Raw genomic sequence first — 26,430 nt, forward strand, 5'->3', positions numbered from 1 at the left:
GTAATGTTAGGGCTATATCGGTAAAGCAGAAGACCAGTGATGTGGTCAAAAGACACAAACCAAAAGTTTAATTTCTCAAAATGGTCAAATATAATCATGAGAGATGTCCAGAATAATTGGCTGGGAAGGGACAATTGCACCCTTCTTCATGATATAATAGTTTATTTATATAGCGCCTATACACAATGAGTTTCAAAGTGCTTCAAGGCAAGGGAGGTAACAAGGGAAAATACAACGACATTCTTACAGGCCATGAACAGTAAGGCTGTGAAATTAACTATCGTACTCGGCCTGACGGCATTTCAGATAGTGCAAGAGCTAAAACATAGATAAGGAAGGGAGGGGGAGAGTGGGAAGGAAAATGGAAACAGACAGGCGACTACCGTACTAGGCCTGACGACATTTCTGGTAGAGCAGGAGGAAAACAAAAGGTGAGGGAGAGGGGTGCAGAAAGGGAGGGGGGGGAACAAAAAGCGACTATCGTACTAGGCCTGACAACGTTTCAGATAGTGCTGGAGGTGGGGGGGTAGTAAGGGGATTGGCGAGCGACAGACGAGGTTGCTATCATACTAGGTCCAGGGAATTCATGTCAATTGGGCATGGAAAGATGCCCTCCCATTCAAGCCATTTCATATTCTCCCTGAGCAATCACCACAACAACAAGCCGCATGTCTCTCATTGAACACAGCAATGTTTTAACTCATTGTACAATGTTTATATGTATTACGTTATCACACATAAAAATATCTGTATGGCGTCCCAAGGACTTTGTATTGTAGAATTGTGTGAGGAAATGTATATATGTATATTGGACTCCGGAAGGGCAGTTTATTACAGGGATGAAACACCAGGCAATCTAATTACTTGTATTTTACTGAAACATGATTTATTTGAAAAGGCATGCAAGGGGAAAAGTTGTCTCCTGAATGTTTTACCCTTTTGTGGGGGCTGTGGGTAGAAGATGAGCACTTACATTAACAACAATGTAACATGTTTTTAATTTAATGTGAACGTGCCGTGTGTTGAAAGAAATTATCATATGTATGTATTCTTACATTTCAGCATAATGAAAATGTAATGCAAGAATACAACAAATAAGTGATAAAATGTACAATAAAAAGATATGTATAGAAAATGTATACAAAATGATATGTATTTGCTTACGTTTGCACTAACGTGCAGATGTGTCCTCTCCGTAAGAGACGGTGTACGCCTCTGTTTCCACTCTGTAGTGCAAATAGAGTAAACGCTGCCATGTATGCATGGCAGGGTGCATTTACAATGATTTCTAATGGTGAATAAAGAAGGCGGTGTCCATAGGAAATCATTGGTTTTACTGCAGCATGACAATCTAATGTTGGCTTAAAAGTTGGAGAAAAGTCACTCCTGTTCCAATCCCGCCCTCTGCCTTTAAGAACAATGAAAATCCCCCAGAGGGTGAATGGAGCCGTTAAGACAGGCGTAACAGTGTCACACCTGTCTTTAGCCCCTCCATTTAGGACTTCTGCTTTGTTAGAGCCCATCATGCACTTAACATGCCCTTCCAGGCCATGTTATGTCGTGTTACATGAGGCTTGGTTGTTTGTGCCCTCGCTAAACTGCTCGACATTCTAATTTCTACCTTATTCTCTACTATTTCCAGGTGCCCCACAGTGATTCTGCATGCTGAGATTTCCTAATATGTGTTCCACTAATTTTGCTTCTGTATCTCCCACTGCAATTTTACCCCTTTCAGGTTTTGCTCCCTGGTACTCTTTTGTGATTTGGCCACCTGGTGTCCAATGTAATTAGTGCCTTCCCATGTTGATCCTCTCTGATGCCTAATGCAATTCACATGACTGGCTCCTAAATATCGCACATTGACCTCGTAGCATGTTGAGTTGTTCCTAGAGACCCCACCAGGACTCTGCCCGCTCTGAAATACCTACTCTGAACTTCACTCCAGAACTATTCTCACCCACGGTCTACTAGATACCCAATGCTAAATGCTCTGAAAGGCTTTGACTCTTTCCCATATTCCCCCACTATCATCCAGGACCAGCCACTGCCCACTGTCCACTGCCAGAGACAACAGTTCACTAATGGGTGTTTTAGGCATATTCTGTCAGATACCTTCCCGAAAGGGCACCCCTAGCAAGATGTTGCCCAAGTGGAATCTGAGATGGCACCATTGTCTCACCATATGGATGCTTCAAGTTGCCCACTGGGCCCTCCACTAACCTCTGTGCACTAACATCCTGCAACTCGGCTCAATCACACTGTGTGCATAACACCTAAGCAATTGAATAATACTGCTTACAGTAGATTTATGAGGCACAACCCACCTGTCCATTGCAGTCACCTGGAGGTGCTAGGATAACCCTCCTAATAGCCCTGAAACACCACATCACAGTTCTGGCCAATGTATCCTACCTCCATGGGCTTGCAAGCCTCCCCTCTGAAAACAAATGCCTCTATGCTCTTGCCATATGACACTTAGAAACAGATCTGCACGCAGAGCTCCGTGTACTTCTCGTCTGCACACATCAACACAACAGCAATGCTATCTTGCATTTTCCATCACTCCTCGCTCATGTAACCCAGACTCCCTTCTCTTTCAGATCTGCCCAAGTGCCTGCAGTTCATGCAAGCAGCAGTGGTGCATAGTATAAATCCCAATAATGTAACCTAAGCAAAACATGAATTACAAAGACATGGAACATGTCCATATAAATTATCCAGTCAATATATTTGAGTCCCAATACACTTTTCAGGTGAGGCATTCATCAGAACTGAAATGGAAGGAGTAGAGGTGGTTAAGTTTCCCAAATCTATGTTGAATACGTTTTGTGTTCTCCAACATCTGCAGGTGTATGTGAAGTACAATGCATTTTATTGATGTTTTTAGATCAATTGTGTACAGATTGTACCTTATGTTTTAGTTGTTATAGGAGTGTGAGCAAATGAAATGTGAATTATGTCATGTGTAAGCGTGCATTTATGTATTATGGATTGATTATATAAATTGGATTCATGATTTTTATATATGTTAATTGTGATAATAATGTGATGATGTAAATGTGTATAAAGGTTTATTGTAATGAAGAAACCAAAGGATGGGTGTCCCCTTCATCGTGGACCTGGGGAGCATACGAAATCAAAAAACCAAGAAACGTAGTTGCACGGGAAAATAATTGTATAAGGAAAATGTGCAAATAAATTCTACTTCAATACGTGAACAAAAGGGGATAGGTTCGGTCAGTGGGAAATTACATATTCATATTTTATTTATCAAATACACGCAATAGTATACAAATAACACATGATTGATAATAAAACTAATGATAATACATTGTAAAAGGCATACAGATTTTATACTGCCTAAAGCTAAGATAATTGATCTGTTTAAGGGGAGAATACTGATATAGAATAGCATGAATTTCTAACTAAGCTTAATTACATATGACCATGCTGCAGTTAGGGTTAATGGCTATATTTCTCTCAAATTGTAGAGTTTATGTTATCTGAATGGGCATAAATAGTACCAAAAACATTGTTTTGTGTGCAAATCGTCATAAAGTGCTATGTCAGTGCTAAAGAGCACACAACAATGTTTTTTTGTTGTGTGCTCTTTAGCACTGACATAGCACTTTATGACGATTTGCACCAAAAACATTTTTGGTACTATTTATGCCCATTCAGATAGCATAAACTCTACAATTTGAGAGAAATATAGCCATTAACCCTAACTGCAGCATGGGCATATGTAATTAAGCTTAGTTAGAAATTCATGCTATTCTATATCAGTATTCTCTCCTTAAACAGATCAATTATCTTAGCTTTAGGCAGTATAAAATCTGTATGCCTTTTACAATGTATTATTATCATTAGTTTTATTATCAATCATGTGTTGTTATTTGTATACTATTGCGTGTATTTGATGAATAAAATATGAATATGTAATTTCCCACTGACAGAGCCTATCCCCTTTTGTTCGCGTATTGAACTAGAGTTTATTTTGCAAATGTTCCTTATACAATTATCTGCCCATGCGACTAAGTTTCTTGGTTTTTTAAAGGTTTATTGTAAACCATATGCACGTAATTAAGTACAATGCACAGAGAAGAGTTCGGAAGGAGTGATCCATATGCTTTAGAATGCAGAGACAATGTTGCATTAAAGGCGCTTTGAGTTACTCTGCCAAATACATAACCTTACTTCCCCACTGCTGAGGGCTGGAATCACGAGATGATCATTCCAACAAATTAGAGTGCCCAAAGAATAATTACAGCTGCTCTGGTTTACTTAAATGTGAATATAATCCAGGTTCATAGCTTTCTTTCCAGCTGCCAGCACACTGTGAGGCACAGTTGGCTGTGTATGTGTACCGTGTGAAAGTCTTTTGAAAGAACACGTATACCTAATGGTTTTCAAGTGTTTGTTGATATACTCTTGTTTACTTGATGGTCTGTAGGTGTACCTCCGAACCCATCCAATGAAGCTATGATGGCTGACCATAATGTGGGATACAAAGCTATCAAAAGAATGTTGGCAGATGCCTTAATGCACTTCCTATTAAGGATAAAAGATGTAACTTACCGTTGAGGAATCTGTCCACCTCGGGGATGTCTGCATGCTTGAAAAATCATGATGTTGCGTTAGAAATTTCTCTTCCCCTCCCCAGTGTGACGGCAATTCCGGCAAATCCCTGCTGTGTTGCCCCTTGAGAATTCGGGCAAAGGCATTTAAGTACAGTCCCTCAACTGTGGGTGGAATGGTAACAAGACACGAACATGAGTTTGCAAATTAACATTGTCAAGGCACTCTGCATACCAAGTGACCCCTTCCTTACAGTCCTAACGACTTAGACCAGCTGAACAAAGCCCACTCATACTCTAGATTCAGCGCCATCCCCGACTGCCTAATAAAGAAAATGCCTCATCAACCCAACCCCCAGATTTCAACTCTCATGCGCTGCCATTCATTGCAGTCGATAAACAGAGGCAGCGTTCATCATGACAATTATGTAACGACCCATCACAATATTTTGGAGTAAGATGTGGATGTGGACGAGGAATCTGTTGACAGACACCCATTGGTATTTACCTTTGCAACCTATAACACCAAGTGACTCTACATTACAACTTGCACTGCCTTGACAGCTTGTTGTGAACACCAATTAGAACGAGGCCCTGGAGAGATCTCAAAAACATGACTCACTGAATCAAACTTTATTTTAAAAAAAAAAACTCACATTTTTCAACACTGCACTTCCAATCAACGTGTATCTATATCTGTGGTAAGATATTCATACTAAAAAGGAAAACACTTCTCCTTCTAAACAAATTTTGAAAATCCAGTGTATTTGGTTTCTATTTTTCTCAAATACTTTAAAGAAATTCCAGAAAAACTATCATGACATGCCAGCTGTGCTAAGAAATTATAGATTTTCTGGTTTTACTTCAGTGCAGAACTGTTCAGAACTTCGAATCTAAAAACAAGAAGTGATCATAAATGTGTATTCGGAAAAAATATATAGAGTACGTAAAATCTGCAGGTCAGGCAATCCTGTGAAATCCATCAAGTCTATATACATCACCATCCTGAGGAAGGGAGAAAGAGACTGGTTTAGACAGGGTCGGACTGGGCCATAAAATTGTTTCGGGCACCAGTGAAAAAGTGGCCCCCAGTTACAAATGGCTATTCATTCCTTTTGTGACACTGTTTGAATAGTAACCATGGGGAGAGTTTTTTTGATAAAATGTGATGCAAATTGTGCATTTTAAAGAATATTTATTCAGCAACACTCGTTAAAGCTACTAGCCGCAGAGTGAAGTAACTCAAACTGGCCCAAATTGCCCACAAAAGTGTGCCACTTTCACCAAATAAATTGGCCCACACCAGCATTTTGTATTTTTGGTTCGGCCCTGGGCCTAGTGCCCTATAGGCCAGTCCGAGCCTGGGTCTAGAACCTATTAGAATATTAATGTTTAAACAGAAAACATTTAGATTCCCTAGGGCTCAAATACTGGTATGGGTTATTTCTGGGCAATTACCATTTGTAGAGAAAGACTGAAAAGGCACTGTCAGTATTATAACGTTCTACTCAAATGAGGGTTGAAATGTTCTAATGAACCCCACACTCCCCCCAAATGCCAGAACAGGCATGGAGGAAAATAGAAAATACCCCCTGTAGTTGATGGTGGGGCCCACGATCTCCTCTCAATTTTAGCAAGGAATGCACGTTGCACAGCCATTGACAAAACAACCAATCCCAGCTGAAATGGGTAAAGCACCTCGGTGGTGGGAGGATTGCGGGATCAGCTGGCATCTTGGAAAGGAGGGGCAAATGTATCATTCATTGCGTTTTGGATTTTCCTGCTACAGGTGGAAATTAGTGCTGTGTGCAGGCATACTGTCAGCAAAATAGCCCTATAATTAAAAAAATGCACCTTCATGTTGGAAGTCACCATCTATATTTATTTTAAGCACCGTTATTTAATATGGGAATGCAAATAATTTAGGCGCAAATATATATATTTTATATGTATGTATTAAAAAAATCACAACTGAAACCTCATCACTGATCACAGTTTTACTCTACCCTGAGATCATATTACGATTACATCTCTACTTACCTTGGAGTCCAAAAGCCTGGGCGACCCTTACTCGCACTCCTGACTCCTGATGATAGCGAACAACTTGGTGAAAATTGATGTAGGACAGTAGATGCTGGGGCACAGGGTGCCTCCGCAGATCTAGTCGCTCTTCATACCAGGATTCCACCTGATCCTCTGCAACTGAAGAAACATTGTTAAGAACGGAATAGTCTAGGGTAGCCTGCCAATGCATACTCCATAAGCCAATACAACCAATGCAAAATAAAGCAGTCCATAAGAATCAGGGCCTGGCCCCTACAGAACACAGCAAACCCAGCCTATTCAACATTGCTGGAATAGCGTGAACGGTGAAATCAACATTGCGTCGTTCTTGGAGGATGAACGCCCTGATATGTCAGAAACAAAGGCATTCAATTTATTTCTACCGGTCATGATTCTCTCGGAAACCAGTGCTCTCCAAGAGCTGCGTGGCATTGCGTGAACAGCCTGCGATGCTCCTGATCTGTACAAATATCCTGGAATTGATCAGCAAACTACCTGATGAATTCGGGAATCAGCTCCATTCAGGAACACCACCTTGCAGTGCCAGAATGGTGGATTGTGGTCGTTCCAGTTATTCCGTCTCTCAGATCATGGAAAAAGGGAACTTTTGAGGGCTGTGCCTGGTAACGGCTTCAAGCTTTTATGTGCCACACTTGCAAGATTCTTGGTACTTGTCAATGTACCGCCTGTGTGTATTTTTGAATTGGCGTGTTTAAAATAAGTGAACGGATTCACATGCAATGCTGTAGTATTTTCACATTTAAACTTTCACATTTAAATGTTGCACATCACATCTGAAATATGTGCTGAAATGTGCTATCTGCAATGAAAAATAGTAGATGTTTTTTTATTAAACACGTCCCATTGCATATGGGATAAAGTAGCCCCTACCTTACATTATAAGGAAATTGCAAGTCACCGAGGAGTTTTGTGACCAAATAGAGGAAAGAGGATGAAAGCCGTGTTCCTTTATAAGGTCACGCAACTCTAAGGGGACTTGCAATATGTATGGTAGGGGGTTACAGTCATTCTCTTTAATACCTAACCCTCTTGCATAATGTAAGAGATCTGCCATTTTCTGATCCATAAAATCAATATAGAATCTGTTTGGATACAAAAAAGCAAAAATGCAGCTCCTAATGTGTTGTAGAAAAATAGTCCATCCAGTTTAATAAAATGTATTGAAACATCTTTTTCATTTTGTGCTTTGAAATGAGTAACATGCAGAGTCTTGTTCAAACGTGTTAAACTCCAGAAATGCACAAATTAAACATTCTACTATAAACAGTTCCTTGTCAATTAATGTCTGTAAAGTGACACTGAAAAGTATTCTGCAAACAAGGAAGTTTACAAGCTTTCCATGGCTTTAATTAAATGCTGCAGTGACAGTTGGAATCTGCTCTTCTGGGGCGTAATAACTGATTACAGAGCACTTGTGATGTCATTTAGTTATTACAGGTCAGTTGTGATTTCACAACTAGCCTGTAGTAAGACAAGTATTTCAAGGCTTTTATACAGATATTGCAGGCTGCAATGTACTACTTTACATTGCTACAATCTATTATACATGCCTTTTACAGTCAGTTTATGATTAATTCTGCACATGATCTTGCACATAGCACAACAGATGGTAGTTTTTGTTTCCAAGTAAACAGCATGAAGTGGAGTTCTACATGCATGTTCTTTTTCGCAGTTCTACTTCCTAATACAAGCTGCAGGAAGATTATGTTGAACATAAGTATCTGTTTCATCTGCTTATTCATCTGTGAGGAATTTAATATAGGACATTTTTTTTAATGTGTATGAACCAACTAGGTGTGTGTGAATGTCCCCTAAAGCCAGGGAAATGTTGTTATACTTTCAAAGGAATTCAGTAGTACGAACAATCTTGTAACACTCATTTATTATAAGCTTTATTTTCATTTTGTTTAGTGATTGATTACGTTAAATAGTAATCTTGACAATCTAATTGTCGGAGCACATGGTTACACTGATTTAACTAATATTTCCTCTCCCAAGTTATTTCACTGACTTGTCTTCATTGGTTTTCATCTAATATCTTCTAACTGGAAATGTTTTGATCGCTTTTCTTATGCTACTTGGTGGAATTATATATGCTACATGCACAGAATAGAAAAGGGTTGTGCCACTTCTCTAACTGACGCACATAAATATAATCAAAAGTGCAGTCCACTGATCGAATATGTTAATGCCTCCTCAGCAGAGACCTTTTAATTTGTTGCTTCAGTTTGTTTTGTTTGTTCTTCTTTCTCTTCTTGTGTCTTGTATTGTCCTGTCTATTTTGGTCTTCTTTTGTGTTCTTGCAGTCCTTTTAGATTTATATTTCTCATATATTGCTTCAATAAATTCTGATGTTGAGTTTTGCAAGGAACTTTTAGTGAATCTCTACATTTAATGTAACCTATATATACTATGTTGTGCCTTTTAATTGTTAACTGAACTTAAATTTGTATCTTGGATTATTAGTTATCAATTATTACAATGGTTAAATGTTGATGATTATATCAAGTATTTAACCAATACAAAGCCTAATAAAAATTGCAACAAAAAATAATAGTAAGCACAGAACCACAATGTCAATAATTTAAATCCAAAACACATGCACATGCAGAATAAGACATTAAGCAAAGGTAAATGAAATAGACAGCGCCGAGTCAGGCTAAGCAACCATTCAACAAGGACCAAAGAAGTCATTCACAAATGGGTTCATGCCAGTTGGTTTCATAATTTTTTGCTAATAGGTAGATGGAAGGTTGGGGTGAAGCAATATATTATGGCAAGCGACTGGGGGTTAGGGTCTACCCCACATTCGGTGCTAAAGAACAGTAAAATGAATGGGGTAACAAAATAATTAGACCAGTTGGAGTTCAGCGAAGACACACAGAAACTCATACATTTCATATAATCCCAGACAGCTGAACATCCGAAACTCACAGGACCAATAGCCTCGAGTTTAACCCTACACAGACCATATGCTTACGTTTTAAAGCAGGGAGAAATCCCTCAGCACCATGGGCTTATAGTTCAAATGATCCCTAGTTTCTTATAATCAATGAGTGGGGTCCATGTTCTGATGTACTGATGGGTCTTGTTTGAAGCCATTGCTGTAACTTTTTCATGTCAACAACCTTCCAGATGTGTACCCACCAATGGGTTTCAATGCAGCCATGTGGGGAGTTTGAAAATTCTGTAGATGTTAATTATGCTGCACTCAGTTGGTGGAAGATGAAGTACATAGCAGAACCAGTCATTGGCTATAAGCCTTCCTCCTCTTTGTCTCCCGAATCCACTACTAATGGGTCAAGAGAAAGTTCCCAATGTCTCAACAGTTTATCCAGTATAATGGCAAAGTCATTATGCTGGAGGAAAGCATTATAGTTAATTCCGTTTCTACAGAGACATGTACCAGCAGCAACATGCACATTCCTTAGTAGCTTTGCGACTTCTCCTAGATATCCGATCCCATTTCATGTTCCCAACTGGACTTGTATGTTTGCGTTTCAATGGAGGGGATCTACAAATGTATAATATGGAAAGGTACGCCTGAGCAACATGCTATCTGCAGATGATATATGAAATGACATCTTTAGCACGTCTGGTATAGGGGTTCCAGCTAAAATTATCTATTTGTGGGAGATCCAGTACCTTAGTTCCATGTGATGGAGTTATTCTGAGTCTGGAATTTGACACTTAACCTTAAATGTATCCACAGTGAGTGCAGACCTCCTTCATGCAAGCCTCTTAGGAGCAGCTCTTTCTGTGTTTCCCACACTTTATAAAACCCTTTCTGCACCTCTGAGAAGAAATCATGGTTTTTAAACCACAGGTGTGAGCAGACCCATCGCTTGGGGGAAGCCTAATAACTGTTGTGCTCTGTCCCAGAAAGTTAGGAAGCATTAAGTCGAATCTAAGAACGTTCCTCCCACTGATCTGGCATCCTTGGAAAGAAACGAGAAAATGGGAGGAGGCATTTTAGACTTTGTTCACTGCCCTTCCATTGCTTGACCCCAGTTTCCAAGAACCACTCCAGAAGCCAAATGGTTTGTGGTACTAAGAGGTACCTTGATGCAAGGGACCCACCCCACCGGAGAGTATCCCACAACATAGTTTTGCAAGTAACCATGGATTACTTATTTCCCCATACAAAGCTAAGAGTTTCCTTTACAAGTGATTGATTGTTGTGATAGGAAAAAGAATAGGCAGATAGATGACCACTTAACTGGAAAATAATTATTAATCTGGCAATCTTTCCAATAGTTTCGGTAATGTTCAAACTGTTGGATTTCGAATGGATGATTGAGAATCCAGAGACTTCTGGAAAAGTTTGAGAATTGTTGCAGCTTAAGACAGGAGATGACCCAGCATCTTTTAGGAATTATATAATTTTGTTACTGCATTCCACCCCCTTGTTCTCATCATTTTCCCAAGGGCCTGTGTCAACGGCTCCATCACAAATGCAAAGCTGAGGGGAAAGAAGGGGGCAGCCTTGATGCGTTGCGTGGCATGGAAGATCTTAATGGCCCGTGTAAAGGAATTTTCGTTTAGGGCGATTGAAAGTTGCAAAGAAGCAGCATAGTGAAGAAAGGACCAAACATAAAGGTTGCCAGCATCTCCCTGGTGAAAATCCAATTAATGCTATCAAACAAATGTTCTGGCCTGATCGGCTGCCCAACCCACTAGGTTAATCACCCACCCGATATTTTTGTGGGTATTATGATTTATGATATGTTTGATTGGGTTAGACCAGCACAGGGAGGACCGGCATCAGGTGTGAAGCCAAAGGATTAGAGAAAAGGTTGCCATTAACATTTAGAGAAATCAGCCTTCATGAGGAGCAGTTACTAGGGTTTATGCTTAGTATCAAGACAAACGTCATCACAGATTCTTCATTGAATGCATAAGTGTCCCATAGATCAGGAAGTAATTAAACTGTTTCGTCAAGCAAGGGATCAAAGAACTTTTGAAGATTTTATAAAATGGATTAGTTAACACTTTAGGCCTGGAGCTTTACTCCCAGGGAGATATTTTATAGCTGGGTCTACCTCCTCTGGTGAGAAAGGAGCTTGTACTTCCTCCCTGATAGTGAGCCTAAGAATGCACACTGAGCAGTAGGTCCAGATGTAAATCACTCAGGAAAGATTAATAAAATATTTCCACTACTGTTTTTTCCCCTTCCTTACATCATACCCTCTGCTGTGAATCTGTGAGGCATGAAGTATAGTTGTGTATTCTAAGCTTTCTCAAAAAAACCCATCCTTCCACCATCACTTGTAACTAAAGACAAAGCCTGGTGTGACACCGTCCAGAACACCCTCACATGAAAAATCAGCCATCTCGAAACTAAGATTAACACCAAGCGCTCACTTGTAACAGCTCCCTTGTCAAAGCCCATGTTCATTGAACCAAGCCTTAGATATCCATGCTTCCAATTCCAATCTATTTCAACCACTGCCATAGAAACCATTATCAAGGGTCTTAAGCTCTCCCACTGTAAAGGGGACACCTACCCAGCCTCTATTGTCAAAGACTGTGCAGAACCACTACTCCCGCTCATTGCAGCCATTACAAATTCATCCTTTGCCACCTGCTTTGTGCCCACCGCCCTTAAAGAATCTTGGATCTCCCCCCTGCTAAAAAGAAACTACCTTAGACCCCACCAACTAACGGCCCATCAACACTGTCCCCTTCTTGCTGAAAATCATTGGCAGATTTGCCTACTTCCAGATCCGGGACTTCCTCAAATCTCACAACATCCTGGGCACCCGTTTCTACTCCAGGCATGGCAATGAGACAGTCCCCCTCGTGCTAAAAAATCAATTGGACAATACTATCGACACAGGCAAGCTCTCGCTCCTCCTCCTGCTTGACCTATCAGCAGCGTTCGACTTGGACCTCATCACTCTTTGCCATCACCTCACCACTTCTGCACACTTCTCCCCTGGAGCCATTGAAAGGATTGCATCTTTCCTGTTCAACAGGACATCAAGAGTCTTTGCCGTGTGACGCACTATCCACACCCACCCCCATCACTTGTGGAGTTGAAGAGGGAAAATGGGACGGTCCCTTCCCCCGACCAATGTACAAGTTATGGCCGATGACGTCACGACCCAAGCACCCTCGGCGGGAAGAGTTTGCACCTCTGTCCACTGCCCCGGATGTCCACATCCACCCACCTGCAAATCCTGCCCACTTCCCACCCCAGAACACGAGGAGGGAACCACAATGGAGCTGAAAGCGATCTCATGGACCAGCTCGACTAAACGTCACAAACATACACCTACCATCCTTAGAGATGACATGACGACATAGCCACAACGGACCGAAACACACGTGCCGCGGCGCTCCTGGATCGGACACACACACCAAAACAACACGAAGAACAAGCTCAGTACTACGACATAGAAGACCATACCCACTCACAGACATGCATCGTTATTGTTTTTCATATAAGTCAGCAACCGCATCGCAGAAACGCAAGACGTCAGAAGAATTTGTGTACATGCTTGCAGACGCTTCATGCAACTAACCCTGAAGTCAAGACCATATGGACCAATGTACAAAGAACCGCACCGCACTCCCACACCCCTCGCCTTATGGATCTTATACCACTACATATAACAAAGCCAAAGTAGGCCTCAAAACCAGAATCGGCAGGCCCGGATCAGTTCACACGGAGCCACGAAGTGCTGAGCACACAAAACCGCCCCTAAACTGGAGCCACCGCAGCCAAGGTCGCAAAGTTACAATCCACATTTCGAGCTCCTTCAGCCAGGGTTACACCTGCCACCGCTGCGGCCACCAGAAGGCAAAATACAAATCAAATCCCTGTAATTCTGCCTCAAACACACTCTCTCAACACGTGACCAAGCCGACCCAATATGATGCCAAGCCTCAAGGACTGAAGGAGCAATGGGGTCCCACGTTTGGGATCCTGTCAGGATTCCATGGCACATTTCCACATTTTCAAGGAGACATTACACTAGAAAACTTTCATTTAGGAGATTTCATCATCACATATACATGTAGGAGTAATGGTTGAGTGATGTTTGGGTGTTGGTTCTGAAGTTAACATCTTATTATTTACATAGGTTTCCTTAATGTTAAATTATTCAGGAAGTACCTAGTTTCCCAAGCCAAGATGGAGGGTCAGTTCCATAACAGTGATTGGAGGAGAAGTGCTGTGAGGTAGTTTGGAACATTCACCAAGATTCTAAACTGCCTTTCATTCCAGTTTCCTTAGAGGAAGGTTGCAGTTACTTTAGCTCTGAAAACATTTATCATTAGGAATCTATAGTAACAACGTGTTAAGAACAAACTACAGAGAAGAAATCATCAGCTTTTTATAGAGTCAAGATCATCACAGATGAAGCAAGCCAAGTCAAATGTTGGAATAACTCCTCTATTGTTACTAAGTGACTTTAATTTATCAACAATTGTCAAGTCAAGAAGTTATCCTGCTAAGTATTTAAAAAACTGAAATATTATGAGGACATGAACTTCTTTGTGCTCTTTTGCTCGTGTCGTTTTTTCTGACAAAAGTTAACATTCATTTTATTGTATTTGCGGCTGCATTTAAATTTTTGTTCTTATTAGTAGAGTTTTTACAATATCTTAATGTATATAGGTGTGCTTAGCGTGAGCAGGTTCTGCCAGTGTTTAAATTAATGTTCTCTCGTGTTTAACATTACTAACTTGTTGTGCATCTATAATTATATTTATTAGTGTGCGCGTGTATCTCGTAACGGATAACTTTAAAGTAAAGGACCCGCTAACGTAATCGTGCGTGCGTCCATTTTGTGCTTCTTCACTTCCTGATAGTGACGTATGCATATTTTTGTGCGCTTCGTAGCATGAAAGTTTATTTGAAGGTGATTATTCGGTTTCGTCGTGTTTTTTCTTAGTTCTTGGTGAGCGCGGGTTTTTTCTACACCTTCGCGCGGTCCAGGAGTCATCTCACCTCGGTCCAGAGTGCGCGGTTCATCTTCTGTTTCGCGCGGCCACGAAGTCATCACATCTCGGTGCAGAGCGCGCGGTTCATCTTCTACGTGCGCGGTTTCGTGGGCGTCGTTTCAATCTAAGAGCACTGTTACATTGCCGATGCGCGTGTCTTCATCTGTATAGAAGGTACGTGTTACGCTACTTATGGATGGCAATTGTAGCATCACTTTCATCATTTTAAAAGTGAAGTGAACTATTTTAATCTAAATATTAAGAGTCTATTTTCAGAGAATCGACTACAAAAGGAATTCAAATAAGAACTTTTAAATCTGTTTAGAACTTATTCAAGAAACAGAAAAACTTCTTAAAATGATTATTTGAACTATTCTACAGACAAGTTAATTCTTACAACATGTTAAGAGCTATGAGACTATGAAGCTGAGAAGTAAGACTGCAGAGAAGAAATGTAGTTAAGAAGATAAATACTAAAATAATAATATATAATTAAGCCTATCAGCAATCGAGCATAGGCTACAGGTATTTACATTTATTTTGATAAAATATATATAAACATACTAGTAATTAAAATCATAATACAGTAATATTAATAGTGTATCATTTGTGTTTAGATTTTCACAGACACTGAGGAACCATATTTCCAGTAATCCAGTTCCAGATGATTAATCAGTTGTCGAGTGATCAACATTGAAAACCAGTGAAGATCTGCTTTTGTTTTGTTCTCCATTCCCCTTTCCCCTTGGGTTTGCCAGTTTGATAATTATACCTTTTTTGAGATTGTTGAGCCGGCATACTTGGGGGGGTCTGGTGGGCCAGCATCACTCCTGCAGGAAGATTCAAGACTGGACCTTGACAGACCCAGCTTGCAACAAAAGGGTAACAACTCCGACCCTGGCAGCAGTGGGAAAGGAGCGCTCTAATGGCAAGCAACATGACCTGTCCATTGTCTTCCACTGACACAGTCACACATTGTTGGCAAACACCAGGTACATCGTGAGTTGGGGACGACGATGGTTCCAGGCTTGGCGGCTCGCGGATGGACCAATCAGGACACGAGGGTCTAATCACTGACGGCACCACAACACAACCAATCACTAACTCTCTTCATGTAACTATTTTCAAGTAGCAATTCTTAGGGACAACCCAATCGTACCACCTGACCTCTTCTCTACCAATAACCCTTTCCAATATACTGTCCTATACTGACCCTACCACTCAGGGAGCCAACCCGGAGTAGAGGTAGGTTTGGGGATGAACTTTCGCAGATGACGCACATTGTTACGTCACTCAGTTACAAATGGGGCCTGCGAGCCCACTTGCGGCAAGAAGTTTTCTGGAACCTACGCTCTGTGAACCTGTGCCTGTGTTTTGTGCAATAAACAGCAGTAACCTATTGCTCTTGTGTGGGCCTCCTACTTCTTTGGGACACGGAAGGAGTTAGGCCCTTCCCACAGCTGGAGGTCCGTGGACTCTGGGTGCAGCCCTGCCGACCTCCAGAAAATTACCCTAACAGAGTACCCCAAGGTTCTTGTGTCTCTCCCACCTTGTATAATATTTATACAAAGCCCATCTTCTACCTCCTCAACTCCCTCGGCACATCTTACACAAATTACGCCGATGACACCCAAATCCTCATCCCCCTGGCAATTGTGAGAAACCAAAGGGTGTCTCACCTGCTAGTCCCCGGGGATCTCTCCCTCTCAGGTGACCAGGCCACGGCCATCGCCTGTGGATCCAGACCCTGGGGGTGGAGCGGGTGTGGAGCAGTGTTGGAGGATCACCTGGGTGAGGGTTCTTCAGGGAGTGGGGGTGAGATAGCCAGTGGCGAGACGTGGTATTCCTCCCTTTCCCATACCCATGATGACCCTCATTCCATAGGATTCTCTGGTGTCCCATCCCCGCCCCCTTTCCACACAAACACTGGGCCGAGGAAGAGGGCGACAGAGTAATAATGCTAACTCTTACACATTGCAGTGGAGGTGTCCCACTAATTGGGTTAGGCAAAGTCAGGCACTTAACTCTAAGTGCATACATCTGATAACAATTAGCTCTGCTCGCACAGATAAAAGGCGGACTATAGAGACACACTCTGAGCAAAGAAGAACACAAGTAATAGCGGAACTTCCAGGGCAGAGGCAAACCTACTGGAGCAGAGCAACGGACCGAGGCGTGAGAGCCACGGGTGGAGAACCCAACGAGTTCCCTGCAGGAGGTTGTTGCATCCAAAAGGCTGCAAAAGATATGTGGATTAGGCCGAGTCCCTCACAAGAAGGCTGCATTGTGTTTCAAGGGCACCAGCAACACTCCCAGGTGAACGGCAGAGTTGGGGAGGCGATGCCAAGCCTGTGGCACTAATGTTGACTCGTAAACTGAAAGACAGTAAAGACAAGAAAGAAACGCACACAGCCAGTGGGTTGGCAAGCGACGTGAGAGACTGGTGTGTGCCAAAGGAAGATTGAAGTGGCAGCAGGCTGAGACACAAAGAAAGGCAGACCTGTGAATGAACCTTGAACTAACGATAGCTGTAAAATCTGCGATACTGAGTAACAGAGTGGTCCGGTGAAAGGAAGTAGCCCACTCGAAAGTCTCTGTGAAAGGTGAAACATTTTCAGCGATAGAGTGAATGAACTGTAAAAGCGAAGTGATTGAAATTGACCCAGAGTAAAGAGAAAGTAAAAGAATGTTTTATTTATTATTTGATGGTCGAGACTACTCCCATCTTAGTTATAGGGTAAAGTAGGAGTTTCTCCAACCCCATTGAAACTTCAATAAAGGTTTTACAAATTGTACCTTTTGTGTCAGTGTCATACTTGTGATGCTATAAACACTCTGGGGGTCTACCTTGATGGCTCCCTCAACATGTCTTGGCAGGTGAATCATATTGCATCCACTTCTGCCTATGCTACTAAGGTGATCAACGCTAGCAAACTATTCCATTCCTCCGATAGCCGCACCAACATCGCCCGAACACTCTGGACTATTGTAATTCACTACTTTGTGGCACTTCAGAAAAAAACAGAATACATTGTAAGTGGTCCAAAACAATGCCCTCAGAGCAGCCACTGATTTGTGCAAACACGAACATGTATCTGAAAGGAGATCCCTCCACTGGCTCCCAGTTAGGGGAAAAAAAATTCAAAACGCTATCCATCACTCACCAATACTTAGCCAGCCTTGTGCCAACATACCTTATCCAAAAGATCAAAAGACATGCCCCCACAAGACCACAGCCCTTTGCATACAAACATTGCCTCGGGATTCTCCGTTATAACCACAAAATAGCAGGAGGAGGTATTTTCCCAGTCCGGGCTGTCACCCTCTGGAACAATCTCCCACCAGACTTGCAGGCTGAACCCTCTTACCAGGCTTTCAGAAAGAAGCTGAAAAGCCACCTTTTCAACCGATTACCACTGTACTATTGTCCTTTGTTTTGACCCTGTAACTAAGGCGTAGATATATGATATGATATGATTTGGTATTTGTATTTCGCCTCTACACAAATGTTTCCATGCCCCTGGGCTTTGTGCGATCTGAGCGTGATCAGCAGGTCGCAGGCTCGAATCCCGGCAAGGCCAACTCAGCCTTTCATCCTTCTGAGGTCGATAAATGAGTACCAATTTTGGTTGGGTGATATTGTATGTAAATATGTGCTCTGTAAAGCATTTTGGATTAAGGCGCTATATAAATACCACATCATTATCATTATAAATGTATGAATACAAATAAATCAAATAAAATAACCCATTGGCCTTGTTGCCGTTAGTAAAAGAAAACAAAAGTGTGTGCAATAACGGTTTTATGTTCATTGATCCCCAGTTTTTTTTTTTTTTTTGCTACATTTTTTACCGAAGAATTTTTCCCAAAAAAAAACAAAAATGCATTTTATTTTCTATTATTTGGGGGGTCTCCCCCAAATCCGCCCTCACCTATTATGTATTCCATATTGTAACGCTCACCTGGTATCCACGGGGACGTCACTCAGCCTGTTCTGACCTCTTACGACCTCGAACCCTTCCCTGGAGTCTACTCGACTGGAGACTGGGCCTGAAACACAGGATTGGTAGAGTTTAACTCCCTATTGTCTCTGTGTGCTTGAACCCCTTCTTCCCCGTGGTCCAACCCTTCCCTTTGATCCACAGCTCACCTTGTTTTCTTGGAAAGTGTGCTCTCCGTCCTGCTTTCAGCGCAGGGGCGTGTTGATTGATGCGGGCTCGTTGCTGCCTAGTTACTTCACTGGCAAGAGTCCGACAGGTAAGTATAATGGGTCTTTTCAACAGTTCTCTAACTTCGTTCCTTTCCTTCCTTAGATGATGGCCGGTGTCCGGGGATGGCGACATGCTGCTGAGATGAGTAGCGCTGAAGGTGAGTGAGAGTGCGATGCAACCCTTTCGTATTTGTATTGAACTGAGATATTTTTCTGTGTCTTTTAGGTGCCTGCTATGCTTGATCAAAAATGGCGCTGGTGCGCAATGTATTCTGGGAGCACTCGGAGCCATGATGGATATTTACTTCATACCGCAGTGAAAAGCTGCACACATTGTGCTGAGTGTTAGATTCACGGTGCCGAGAAAAACATGCTTTCCAAACCTGGTATGCAGTCAAGGACATTTCTGCTGGGAAAGCTACCTTTGTTATGGTTTACTACTGTTCTCCGTGGAGCGTGTTTTTAGAGAAGGGAGGCACTGCGCTTCTTTGGGGGAGCTCTCTATTGACCCCGCTGGCAACCGATGGCTGTTCCTCAACTGCGCAAGTGCAATTTCCAGAAGGTTCGAGAATTGACTCCCCTTTGTGGAGTGTGTATATATGCGGAAGCCCGGAGGTGGTCAGGTGAGACTTCAGCCGGAGAAGGACGCTTACGTCCGGCCTTCCTGTGAGCTGTGGTGCTCTCGGCCTGGCTGTTCCCGGGGTCTTCCAGATGCTTCTGGGCGAGATGAGGAAATCTGTTACGCTCACGGTGATGTATTTCCTTTTGAATTCTTTATTTCTTCTGTGATTTATGTCCATATTAGTTTTGTGAGTTATTTCTATGTATTACTGAGCTTTGAATAAATAGCCGTATAAGAGCTGATTATCTTCTAAGAGTGCGTGGCTGTGAGTTATTGCGTCTGTCTACGTTCAAAGTATTTGCTCTGTAATTGCATTGGTGATTTATGTTTGTTCCGTGCACTTTGGGGAGAGAAATACAGTGCTGCAACGTTTTCAGCGTGGATGCCAGTTATGAAGAAGAAATGCGGTGAGTAAGTGTGGTATGCGGCACCTCTAGATGTTTCCACGCTAACCTGGAGTGTCTTTTCCCTCTTGCAGATGAATGAGAAGTTCCGGAGACAGAGTTCCCTCAGAGCGGCTGGGATTCAGGTAAGCGTTTGAAGCTCGTACAGTCTTTAAAAATAAGCAAAGATTTGCTGAATGCTTACTAATGCCTTTTTTCTGTTCTTTCCCTTTTCCTTAGGAAGCGGCGTGCCGGGATGTGAATGACACCGCCGAAGATGCCCGCAGAACAGAAGAAGCGATGAATGATGGGCAGAAGCGCCGCAAGGTAAGGCTGTTCCTAACGGTGTTCTTGTTCTTGCAGGAGCTGAGCGCAGAAGAAAGATGCAGGCCTACTGGAGACCGATCCGAACACGGTGAGTGACACGCTTCAGATGCAGAAAACACAAAGCATGTTTGTCAGCCTGGGCGTGGCTTAAATAGTCTCTGGGTATCCCAGGTGTCTCTGGGCTGAACCACACCCAAAAGACATGCAGTTCTGGGAACCAAACTATGTGGGGGCATCCATATTGTCCCCATCAATGCACTGCAAGTCCAATCCCCAATGTTATTCTATGGGAGTGAGTGAGTCTGGTGCCACAAGCGCGAAGTCTGACTCCAAGTGGGTCTTTGGAGGGATGGAGAGGCCCTTGAGGGCCATGTAGGTGATCGTGGCCTGGCTCCAACCTGACATCTTGGGAGGGCTGGGGACATGAGGGGCAGGAATCATGACACATATTCCCGACCCCACACTACCCCTTATATGCCCACCCACCATATTTCACAATGTTGTTTTGTGATGGGCAAATGTTTTCAGCAAAAAATACTGCAAAATAAAACCTGGAGATGAATGAAGTTCGTACCGCAACAGCGATTGTGTGGACCAACCTAACAGGCACATCTCTATTTGGAATTTGGTTCCCTCTGTTGCCTATATTGTTAAGAGGTAATCCTGTTCACATTTCTGTACCTCTTCCTTAAACTCTGTGCAATGATTGCATAGCTTTTAAGAAAGTAGCTGTTTTGCTGAGAACTTTTCCACTCTTTACCGCTTTCCCGGCGTCCCATATTGTGTACTTATCCAGATGCCCAGTGTTGTTTTCCTGAAAGTAGTATGTCCAGAGTGTCAGAAATATGAGATGTGATGGAGGTATCTCTAAGAATCAGGTCACTGAATCGCCATATCTTTCGAGATTATGAGGTCAGTGCACCTGGGGCATGATCATGTCTGGTTGTTTCTGTTAAAACTATAAAACTACCCTAGGGTTTAGGGCGGAGGTCAGCAACAGGTGGATCCTATGTTATCCTCTATGGAAAAAGCAGTAATGACTGTAGTCATCTTAATGAACAAATCTCTATGATTGAACCACTGCAAATCCTCTCAGAATTCTTGCTACTGCACGAAGATTTTAATTATTGGGCTATTCGAGGGGAGAGTTGTATCTGCTTTTGTTTCTAACACAGCCAAATTCTCCCTTCTACCACCAGTTCAGCTTCCACAACAGAGGCCATGATTGGGTTTGTCTCCTTGGAAAAACAGTCTTGATCTTCGGTATGGGCATATATCTCTATTAAAGTGACTAAATGGCCCAATAAGAGGCTTTTAAGCATTATCTGCTATTCGGATCCCTCAGTACTCTTTTCCCAAAAAGGTGAGCTCCATTGCATAGGTGTAGTTTTTAAGTCCACTTGAGGCTAAATATTGCACCAGGAAATTCCTATCGACTAACCTGGATTCACCTTCATGGACAATGTATTAATCCTACAAAAATGCAATATTAAGATCCAGCTCATGGAGCCAACATAAAATGCACTTTTGTTTGACATTTAGGGTTGCTATCTGAAAGTCAGCCCTGTAGGAGCTCGGAGAGGGTCCCTAGAAGGCTCTTATTGTAGTTTGTCCCGCCTCACTATCCGCCCGATGAAAATGCAAATCCTTAACACTAAATCGAACAAAACCAAAAACATAAAAATAAACACATGTAATTGCCATTTCAAATGCAGATAGAGATCTAAAATCCAAGCCAAATACACTCTCATAAGTATCTTTTTGTGGTAAAAGATCCACAAGAACTGGGCCTGCCCAACCTACACCCCTCAAGCACTGCATTACTCAAGTTGGTCCTAGGGTAAAGAGCACTGAGCCACTCAAAAACATCAGTATGGAGGCCTATCTGGCCCTGATATGGGAACATTCCAGTAGAATGAAGACATGAATATCGCTTCTTTTTTGTCGTTTCTATTACATTTCAAAGGACTAAACCTATGATTGAGGTAATTTCCCCTTTGTTTTCCTATCATCTTTCAAGGACTGTCTTCTTTTTGTCCTAGATATTTGAGAGACTTGAGCAGATGATGATCACCCTTCTTCTGTTTATGATAAAGAACAAATTGCTTACTTTTGGTAATGTACTTTCTGGTGGACACTTCAATTCCTCATGTTCTGAAATATCCTCTCAACATAGTCAGCACTGGAAATCTTTCCTCTCAACGCAGTCAACGCAGGAAATCCCCCACTTGTTCATCTCGACTAATCCATCTAGTGCAAGGACAATGTCCTCGAAATGCTTTTACAGAGCCATCAGTGCCATGTTCCGCCTTTTCCCACATCTCAACCAAGAGTGATCTCACCCAAGGGTGTCTACTGACACAAGTATTTGCGCCCATTGATCTACCAAAACAATATGTGGTGTCCAATCCAGATTCCAGGATGTTCCTAGCCATGTTCTCACCATCATGCACCAACTGTTTAAAAGAGTTTTGCATGTCGGTGGAAAGATGAGCTGCAGCTGAATCTGCAATCTACTATAAAGAGCGAGTGTACCTAGCAAGAGTGCAGGTGGCATTCACTGTTCTCAGCACCAGACTTCCTGGTGCAAACATTTTTCCTCCCCATGGATCCAATTTTTTAGATTCCATATCTGTTGCAACTGAATGCTGTAGCCTTTGAGCCTGCTGTAGCTGCCTGACTAACCAGCCTGTCCACTGAAGGATGTAAAGACAGAAATTGGAGATAATCTGGTCCCACCCTCTGTTTCTGCCAATGTCCTTGTGCATTATAGCTGAGAAGACTGGTTTGTCCCATAATGATTTGATGGCCTCCACCAAAGCACAACTGAAGGGTAGAACTGGTACCTTCTGTACTTTTGGTTTTAGAATGTCTGTGCTTCTATGTGAAACCACCTGTACAGAAGTAGATACCATGTAAGGGTGTCAATGGCCCTAGCGACTACCACCTTGTAGGAGCCAAAACAATGTCCTAAAGCTGTGATAGGGTCAAGGCTTATTTCTGAATTAGGGATGTGTTTAATCTACTGGCCTCCTGTGGATCTTTTTTTTTTGTTGCAATTGTAAGAGTGAGTCTATGAATTGAGTATCCAAAAGCTCTTCTGGCCATTACTGCTTCAGAATGTCAGAGGATAGCTGAAAACCGGGAGGAGAATCTCTTTCATCTGCTTCAAAAATATCTTGAAAAACCCTAAGGCTTTACTCTCAATACGGTTTATACAGGGAACAGTCTGGTTCCAGTGGCTCTGAAACCAGTTCCTCTATCAAACGTCTCTGCACTGATGTCATCAGAACACCCTCTGTGAATGGTATCAGCATCAAGACTGGTGCCGAGGGCTTGACAACTTTAGCTTTACTTGGCATCAGAGCTGCTGACCACTAAGCAAATGTTATCGAAGGCACTGTCGCCACTGGTGGCGTGACTGGTGGCACACAGCCAAAATACGACTGCTGGGTCACCAACATGGACTCAGCGATGGAGGAGATTATACTATTGCCCTCCCTGACATGGCGTGACAAGGTCACATTTGTTGTGGCGAAACGCCCGATGGCCCTGGACAGGTGACGTACTGATGTGGCAGTGCTTTCGTGCTGCAGCATGGCCTCCTCCCGCTGCTTCATCGCCTCCTCCCGCTGCAGCATAGCCTCCTCCCGCTGCAGCATAGCCTCCTCCAACTGCCTTTCCACCAGCTGTGCAAGGCTGGCATGCTGTTCTTCCATGCGCTGCATGTGTGCACTCAACTCAGCCATTGAGGTTGTTGGTGACCTCATGGGGTGGTGTAGTTCTGGGGGGCTAAACTGCAGGTTGTGGAGGGATGAGATGTCACCCGTGTCATCCACCTCCTCCTGTCCTGCATCTTCAGGCTGTACGATAGGATACAGCATCCTCCTCAGTGCAAACTTCATGCTCAATGGTTTCGGTGGCCACGTGGTGATGGGTGCAACTTGTGTGGCAGCAGGCTGTACGGGGTTGGACACGTGGGTTGGGACATCCGTGCCAGATGTTGTTGATGCAGGTGCCTGTGTCCCGGAGGTGCTGGCATCGGCATCCCGGGCAGGACGGCTGTGTCGGTCACGTGTGGGTGGACGTGGCGTTGCCTGTTGTGCCGTGTCGCTGTCACTTGACGTCCCTGTGGAGGATTAGAGGGCATGCTGTTAGTTGGGTGGTGGGATTTGATGGGTCCATCACATGCATCATACAGAACGATCTCTGCCCACTTGCATGTACACACATTTGACAGGTGATGCACTCAGGTGTGTGTGTCTCAGCTTGTACTCAGTCACGCACTGTGTGCATGTCCAGGGGGCATGTCTTGAGTGCGTGTTGCTTGTCGTCTGGGTCATTGGTGGATGCATTGGGCCACTCCTGCCCTGGTTTAAGGGGGGGGTTCATTGGTGGATGCATTGGGTCACTCCTGCCCTGGCTGGGGGTGTGGGCGGTTCACACTCATGGCTTTGAAATCTGTGCACTTACCAGCATCAACATGTGGGCATACTCCAACCTCTGCGTCGCCGACGCCCTGTATCCCCTCAAGGTGCAGGATACTGCTGCACCGCTCCTCCCACGACTGGAGTTTTAATGGCGATGCTGGGCCTCCACCGGTGCCAGTGCTGTGCTGGCAGTGTGCAACAATGAGATTCTGCATTCGCAGCCGTAGGTCATCCGATCTTTTGTGGCAGTCCTTAACGGTGCATGTGGTCACCCCTACGGCAGTGCACCTGTGTGCTGCTTCTGCCCAGACCACCTTACGGCGTTGCTGGGTGCTGCGCCGCTGGTCTGCGTTGAATAGCATGTCTGCATTGCCTACAATGTGCTCCACAAGCACCGTAAGCTCCGGCTTCACTGAACCTCTTGTAGCAGGGATACGGGATGCCATTATGGTGGTTGGTTTTTCCAACTGAAGGAGGTGATGTGGCCTGTGGTCTGTGAGGATGGCAGTGGATTGTGGTTTAAGTAATGGCCACCTCCCTCTTTACGGTTTTCGCGATCACGGTGTGTCCGCATCCGGTGATTCGGTGTCTGTGTTGGCGGGGGCGGTCGTGGATATTCCACTGCGGTTTTTGGTGGTATGTCTGTGTCCCTGGGTGTTTCCGTGCCGGCGGTGACATCGTTTCTGCAGTGTTCTGGTGTGCACGACCGTCAAGCCGTAATCGGCCGTTGATTCCGCAAGCTTGCGGTCATGGAAATGGTGTCACCATCATCACGGAAACGGTGTCACCATCATCTCACTGCCCTCTTGGGCGCTGCCATTAACTATTGGAAGTCATGATCTAACCACACTTCAATGCATACCGTGGGTGAGATCACATTGACTTGAATGTCCCAATGCCAGCTCGACCACGGAAAAAGCGCCTAGATGTCCAGCTGAATGCTGTTGAGCACCTAAGACTAAGATTAAAGGTACTGCAAGACCTCGGCCCCCTGGTTCCCTTTTTGGGAACATAGTATGACAAGGCTGGTACCCTGGCCTTGTCAAGAAGCCAGGGGAACCCCTCTCAGCTGTGGGTGGGAGTCCTACCAAGGAACAATCCAGAGCCAGTTCTACCCCTGACGAGATTGGTGGCTGTTGAGAGGGCCCCAATTCCTATTCCCCTCTTGTGCCAATTTATTCATGTGCAGTACGACTTTGTCTCACACCATGCCTTTGAAGCAATATGCTCGCCAGACTTTCTCTGTTTTATCCAGAGTCTGAGTACCTGAGGCGAACAAGGGGGAGCAACAGCGAGGAACTAGCAGCCTTCCAGAGACACACGTTGTCCACACCACCATCTGAATAGCCCCAACAAGAATAATCCTCTGCCAGAGAACAGGGCTGTGGGAGATCCGGAAGCAGAGAACCCTATCTAGCAGCAGGGGAAGCCACGGCGTGCTACATAGCAGCAACAGCAGCAACTAACCGCAGTCACAGACATAGTTCATAGACCTCTAGGGAACCAACACAAGCACATAGAGCCCTGAACAAAGCTCACTACCCCTAGGGGACCCAGGACTAAGGCCTCCTGATACAAACTTGGATATTGAGCTTCCCGGGTCGCCATTTCTACATCACGGAGGACCAGTGTGGCGAAAGTGCGCAGGATGTTGCCTGCTATTTGTGAACTTTGCTGCTTGTAACACCTACAGGGTGGGGCGACGGGGACAAATTGGCTAGGGCCAGTGAATAAATGGATGGAGGGGGAGCATGAAAAGGACAGCAGGAAACAAAGTAGTGGGGTGTTTGGGTGAGGTCAGAGGAGGAGGTGGCAGTACAAGAGCTCAGCAGGATGTAGCAAGGAG

The 26,430-nt window shown here is 43.7% G+C and overlaps 1 protein-coding gene across 1 annotated transcript in view; it reads right to left on the reverse strand.

The window, feature by feature from the left end:
- LOC138488252 (uncharacterized) overlaps positions 1-26,430 on the reverse strand; it is a 2,582,589-nt gene that overhangs the window by 706,166 nt on the left and 1,849,993 nt on the right. Inside the window, exons 24-25 of the mRNA XM_069615092.1 lie at positions 6,618-6,779; positions 4,579-4,742 (exon numbers count right to left, since the gene is read on the reverse strand). Of these exons, the coding sequence (XP_069471193.1) occupies positions 4,579-4,742; positions 6,618-6,779 (326 nt within the window). The remainder of the gene's footprint in view (positions 1-4,578; positions 4,743-6,617; positions 6,780-26,430) is intronic.

This window comes from Ambystoma mexicanum, chromosome 9 (genome assembly GCF_040938575.1).
Source record: "Ambystoma mexicanum isolate Mex_15411 chromosome 9, UKY_AmexF1_1, whole genome shotgun sequence".
NCBI lineage: Eukaryota > Metazoa > Chordata > Amphibia > Caudata > Ambystomatidae > Ambystoma > Ambystoma mexicanum.